Source organism: Calidris pugnax, unplaced genomic scaffold, assembly GCF_001431845.1.
Source record: "Calidris pugnax isolate Ruff unplaced genomic scaffold, ASM143184v1 scaffold533, whole genome shotgun sequence".
NCBI lineage: Eukaryota > Metazoa > Chordata > Aves > Charadriiformes > Scolopacidae > Calidris > Calidris pugnax.
Window position 1 is genome coordinate 85,757 of NW_015091238.1, and position 6,346 is coordinate 92,102.

The 6,346-nt window shown below is 65.3% G+C and overlaps 1 protein-coding gene across 1 annotated transcript; it reads right to left on the reverse strand.

Annotated features, from left to right (window-relative positions):
* Positions 1-331: 331 nt before the first annotated feature.
* Positions 332-6,083, reverse strand: LMBR1L (limb development membrane protein 1-like). The gene is made up of 17 exons (XM_014959908.1): positions 5,935-6,083; positions 4,452-4,536; positions 4,113-4,149; positions 3,809-3,948; positions 3,609-3,712; positions 3,408-3,534; positions 3,220-3,288; positions 2,917-2,981; positions 2,708-2,783; positions 2,525-2,608; positions 2,231-2,307; positions 2,069-2,146; positions 1,900-1,973; positions 1,726-1,816; positions 1,358-1,424; positions 1,112-1,273; positions 332-1,026 (listed from the first exon to the last, which is right to left on the reverse strand). Exons 1-17 carry the CDS (start codon positions 6,004-6,006, stop codon positions 968-970), a joined length of 1,467 nt encoding a protein of 488 aa, XP_014815394.1. The 5' UTR covers positions 6,007-6,083; the 3' UTR covers positions 332-967.
* Positions 6,084-6,346: the final 263 nt, after the last annotated feature.

Below are 6,346 nucleotides of genomic sequence, written 5' to 3' on the forward strand. Positions count from 1 at the left end.
CCCCCCTCCTCGGGAGTGCAGGGGCCGGGTTCCACCCCCCCATGACCCCCGTTGGGGGCATCTCTGCCCCCTGCCTCCCACCCGCACCCCGAAATAACCCGGTGCCCCTCGACACCCCCGGGCACGGAGCTGCCCTCACCTTTGGCCCTTCCTGGAAGAGCCTCATTAGCCCCACCCAGGAAGAGGGTTAATTATGGGCCCCAGGGAGACAGGGGTGAGGGGTGGGGGGCCAGGATTGAGAACCTCAGGGGCAGGGAGCACTTCCCTGTCCTCCCAAGCTCAGCCCTGCTCCGATTCAGATATTCCCTAATTCAGATATTTTTTATATATATATAAAAAAATAGACTGTTTATTGCTCCAAAGAAGTTCTGTGGTAACAGAGACCTGACGTTCAATCACACCAAGCTTCCAGGCAGCTGGGGGGGCTTGCCCCCAGCGCTCTGGGACCCTCCAAGCCCTGTTCCTCCCTTGGGGACCCCAAAGGCCTTAGAGCAGGGGACAACCAGTGCCCCCCCCTCGCAGCCCCAGGGTGACACAGGGTCTGGAGTGACTGGGCAGGGGGCACAGGTTCCCCCCTGTAGTGTCATAACAGTCCCCAGGGTGGAGGGACATTTAAAACCCAACTGCACCCAGGGAGCAGCACCGGAGGGGGTCGGGGGGGGCATGGCCACTCTAGCATGAGGTATGTAATGAGGTGGGGGACGCTGCAGCCAGCGCAGCCCGACGGGTGACCCCGCACCCCGGGGGGGACTGTGACGGGGACACAGTTCAAGGCCAAGGCTCAGTAAGGAGCAGGCTGAGACAGAGCTGGGGACGGGGGGGCAGGCCTCCCCCACAGGCTCTCCGCTCTCCCTGGAGGGCTCTGGCATCCCTGAAGCACCAGGTGCCATTGCAGCGTGCTCTGCGGCTGGTGGCCATCCTGCGGGCCACAGCGGGGACGGAGGGGACACATCCCTGTCCCCCAGCCCTAGCTGGGTTTGCTGGGGGGCCGGGAGTGGGTCACGGGCAGCGGCAGCTTGTGCAGACCTGGGCAGAGGGAGAGTGTGAGAGCTGGGGGCAGGGGGGTGACACCCCAGCGCCCGTCCCTCTGTCTCCAGGTCCCCATCCTCACCAAAGGCACGGATGAGCTCAGCCTGAACAGCCCAGGAGACCCTCTTCACCAGGCACAGGGTGGTGAGCCCCGCGAAGCCCATGTTGTAGAGGAAGACGATGTAGAAGTTCCCCAGCCAGTTGAAGCGGCCAAAGTCCCCCAGGAGGTCAAAACGTGTGATCCCTGTGCAGTGGGGGGCTGGTCAGGGCACCCCAGTCCCGGGTACACCCCAGTCCCAGGGTCACCCTGGCCTCCCTGGGAGCTCACCCAGTGTCCTGGAGAAGACGGGCAGGGCCGAGCTGAGCACCAGCAAGGAGACACAGTTCCCGATTATCTGGATTGGAGGAAGAAGTGTTTTTCCAGGGACACACACACACACACACAACGACACAGCACTGCCCCATGGCCTGGGCTGGGCCCCAGGCTGGGGAAGGGGCTCCCTGGTGCTGGAGACACCCCACCAGGACCCTGCCTGTACCCAGGGCTGCACCATAGGTGGGGGGACATGTGGTGCCCTGGGACAGGGGCAGTGCACAGTCCACAGGGACACACGTAACTGTGCACTGTGGGTACCAGAGGTCCTGCACCCTGAGTAGGGCCCAGGAGCCCCCCCAGCTCCAGCCAAGTGCTCCCACCTTGGTGAGGGGGGTGTCCTGCCGCTCAGGGAGCAGCCGGGTGAAGAGGGGGGAGCTGTAGAAGCCCACAACGGAGGAGACCATCAGGTAGCTGCGAGGGGCGTTAAGGAGGAGAACAGGGTGGGACATTTCTGGGGACATCACTGGGGACATGAACGCCTGCCTGAAGGATACAAGATGAGGACGACCTGCAGGGCAGCTCCGAAGGAACCAAAGATGGAGAAGGAGACCTGGCCCAGGGACGCATCCTGCCGGGAGAGGAGGAGGCACGTTGGGGAGGAGTGGTCTCCAGGCCAGCGTGGGACACAACCCCTCGCTGTGCCTCGGCCCCCTGCCCAGGTACCTGGATGCCACGTGGCATTGCAGCATCATCCAGCAGCAGCTCCAGAACATGGAAGCAGACAATGAGCACGGAGATGCCCTGGGAGGAGCAGGGAGGGAGTAAGGGTGGCTGGAGGGGGACGGGAATGAGTCTCACATCCCCTGGGGACCCAGGGGTACTCACTGTCAGTGCCAGGAGGCCCAGCATGGCCAGTGGGTAGCCCAGGTTCCTCTGCCAGGGCGATGCTCGGTGCCGCAGCTCTGCAGGAGGAACATACCTGGGTGAGAGCTCCCACCCCAGGGCAGGAGATTGAGGGAGGGGGGGGGCCTTTGGTGCCAGGACAGAAGGTTACAGCCCCCACCCCATTTCACACCCACCCTCCCTCCATGAGGCACAGGCTCACAGGAAACCAGTGCTTCCAGTGCCAAGCTGGAGAGAACCCAGGCATCCTGGGCTTGACCCCCCCAGGCTTCTTACCCAGCTTCCGCCTCTTGCTCCGGATGGTGAAGAACTGCTCCCGCAGCAGCTCCACGTTCAAGTTCAGCCAGCAGGAAGCTTTGCCTGCCAAGGAGGAGATGCCAAGGGGCTCATGGGGGCTGAGGGGCACCCAGTCTGCCCTGAGACTCCCCTCCCGGCCAGCGGCCAATGTTGGACACCCACCGGAGGAGATCCTGCGGGACACAGCTGCTTCCTCCAGCCGCGTGCAGCTCAACTGCTCATCCAGGTCTTCCAGAAGCTGGGGATAGGCAAGGATCCCATGAGTGGGGTGGTGTGAATGGCACCCCGGGCCTGGGACGGAAACCAGGCAGCGACAGGGACAGTATCCCCCAGGGTGGAGCAGTGGGACCGGGGACGGGGGGACACCTTACCCGGGGTTTCACCAGCAGCTTCCCCGTGACAGTGAACATGGTGGAGAGGCCGAAGGGGGTGCACACTGTGGTGGGAGGAAAGGCTGAGCAGGGGGCATCCCAGCATCCTACCTCTCCCCGCACCCTCAGAAGGGTCCTGGATAGGGACTGGGGGGCTCAGCCCTGCACCACAGCCCCTCGGGACCCTGGCACAGTTTGCAGGGAGCAGTCCCTGCTCCCAGCCGAGCACCCCAGGGGACCCACACCTGGCACAGGAGGGGCCACTGTGGCCAGGACACCAGAGGGAAATATCCCATGACTCACGCAGCAGAAGCAGCACGCCAAAGAGTGAGATGCAGGAGTAGAGGTAGGGCAGGTAGTATTCCCAGAGGTCTGCAGAGATGGCAGGGTCAGGCCAGCAGCACCGGGCATCCCTTCTCCCATTCAGCACCAGGGCCTGATCCTCCCCCTCCAGAGCCGGGAGGGCCCCAGCAGACCCCGGCAGCACCCACCATGGAGTGACTGGCGACTGGCCGCGTCGTTGCCAACGATGGCGGAGGCCACCCAGACCATGCCCAGCACCAGCAGCGTCAGCAGCAGGAGAACCACCGATGTCTCGTATACCCTGGCCATGATGCCCTGTGCGAGCCAAATCAGTGGGGAGCCGGAGACAGGGGGGATGGAGCCGGGGGGGCACCTGCAGGGGTCTCTACCTTCTTGGATCCCGCAAAGCCCTCTGACTCCGTGAAGAAGTAGGCGAAGGGCATGAGGAAGACGAGGGACAGATTGGAGAAGAGGAAGACCAAGTTCCAGAGGCCTGGAGAGGGGGGAAAGTGTGGGGTGAGCTCCCATGGGGGAGAAATCCTGACCCACAGCCCTTGCAGCATCCCCCCGGGCTGCCCCACACACCCACCGTGGATGAGGGACCCGTTCAGCCACTGGATGTAGTAGTTCTGGGGGAAGGAGAGCAGCACCTCGTTGCTGATGATGGAGAAGGGCAGCAAGAGGACAGCGCCCAGCGCCACAGCCAGGGTGAAGGTGCACAGCCCCAGCCTGCAGCAGGGACAAGCATTGGCTCCAGGTGTGTCACAGCCTGGCTGCGGCCCCCAGAGTCACCAGCCCCCCCACAAGCTGAGGGGACCCAGTGTCCCAGCCAGGCAGCAAAAAGAAGTGGCCGAGCACCCCGCAGACAGGGAGCAGGATGAGCAGGAACTTACGCAATCCTGTTGACAGCAGCATCCTCATCATCGTGCACTGCAGGGAGGGGGGAAAAACCCAATCTGCTGGGGCTGGGGGAGGCAGGGCTGCCCAGAGCATCGCTCTCTGCCTGCTCCCAATACCTCCCCCTGCTCCAAATGCTGCAGAAACCCTCCCAGAGGATCTGGGCTCTGCTCCCCTCCCATGGCAGCCAGAGAGGCGCCCTGATGCACAGCAACCCAGGCTGCAGCGGGACTGGGGCTCCCAGGGGAGGCCAAAAGCGATGGAGGAACAAGCTCTGGGGAGGCTGAACGTGGCTGCCAATGTCTGCCTGGCTCTGGCAGCTCCCGCCCTTCTACCTGCTGTGAAGTCCGTGTGCTTCTTGAAGTGGGTTATGATGAAGTGGCAGAGGATGTAGAGGCTGGCAAAGAGCAGGGCACAGATCTGCAGGCAGAGGAGGAGGGAGGGCAGCACAGGCAGGCCTGGAGGGCAGCACTCCCACCCACCCCAGCCGATGCCACCAGCCCCGGGGCCTGTCAGCTCCCCCCGATTTGTTTTTCCCCTCCTGGACCTGCTAACACCCCACACGTGTGCTCAGACCTGTCTGTGCACAGGGGCTACATCGAGGGCTCACCCCTGGGTGCGACAAGCTGCCACAGGGCCCAGGCCAGGGAGAACCCACCCAGCAGCTCTGGCTTGGCCTGTGCTGGCAGAGCCGGAGGTCTGACTCCGCAGGACATCCTCACACCACCCAACCCACAGCCCTCACCCCCCTGGAACCAGCGCCATGGGAACGGCCTTGAGCCGGGCGCCAAAGCTGGCTGTTGCATCGCTCCCGCCCCGTCAGCACGCCGAGGTCCAGCCAGAGCAGATGATGTTCAAGGAACAAGGTGACCTTTCATCCTGCTGGGTACGCGGCAGGACGGGGAAAGGTCACCTGAACCCGCCACCCTGGCACAGGTGGAGTGAAGCAGCCGCAGCACCTCCCTCCTGCCCTGGCTCGGGGGGCTCAGCCGGCCACGGGTCCCCGGGATCTGCTTGGTGGGGTGGCAGGGAAGCCCCAGGAACCAGCCCAGCTCCAGACCCTCGGAGAGGCAGCATCCAACAGGTCCTCCTGCTCCTGCTTCCACCCAGGGAAGGGTCTCAGGCTGCAGATCCCCTCCTGCCACAGGCTGTACCCCACAGCCCAGAGCCCTGCCTGGCTGGGGGGACCCCCAGCACATCCCACACTCAGCGAAATCAGGCCAAGAGAGCTCCATGCTGACCCTGCTGAGGCAGGAGCTCCATGGTGAGATGCAGCTCCCTGGGATGGGTCAGGGAAAGGGTTTGGGGAGCTCCATGGTAGAGACGCCAGGATCCAGCCAACAGCTCCTCCCCACAGCATCAAATCGAGCTGTGGTGAGATGGCCCCGGCGCTGCTGGTCACAACGTGTGGCCACGCACACACAGCATCCCTGGAGGGATGTCAGGACCAAGACACCCAGGTCACCCCCATCTCTGTGCCCGCAGCAGCCGGTGTCCCGGCTGACCAGAGGAGCCTCCCTCCACGGTGACAACGATTCGGGGGGGCTCTGCAGGACCCCTTCACTCTGAGACTGGGCGCCCTGGGGAATTGCTGCTGGCACGGGGACAGGGACCCGGCTCTGCCACTGCCGCACCCCCGGGACGCCGCTATCTTCGGGGCGCAGGGCAGCCCGCCGCGGCTCTGCCACCGATAAGGGCCGGGCGGAGGGCACAGCGGCGACCGGGCCCCAAAACACCTCCCGAGGGGGCTGCGGGCTCCCACCCCCGACCCCACCGGCCCACACCGGGCCCCTTCCCCCGCCGACCCCCGGCACTCACGATGCACTCGCGGACCCTCTCGTGGAAGACTTGCTCCCGCACGGCCAGCGCGTCCTGATCCGCCGGGGCCATGAGGCGGCCAGCATGGCCGGGACGGCTCCCACCGGCGCCGGTACCGCCAGGGAAGCGCGATCGCGGCCCGACCGCGTGTCCCCGCCCCGCGGCCCCGCTCCCGGCTACAATGGATCCGCGCCCCACCGGCCTGAGCGGCCCCGCCTCCTCCCCCCCCATTGGCCGAGAGAGGCGGATCAGGCGCCGCTCATTGGTCGAAGGGAGCGTGGTGCGCGCCTATAGGCCGAAGGTACGGCTGCGCTCCCGCCCCCCCCGCTCCCTCAGGGGCGCCGCCCCCCCCGGGGCGGGTGGGTGGGGGCCGGGATTAGCGCCGGGACGGGACTAATCCCCGGGACACGGA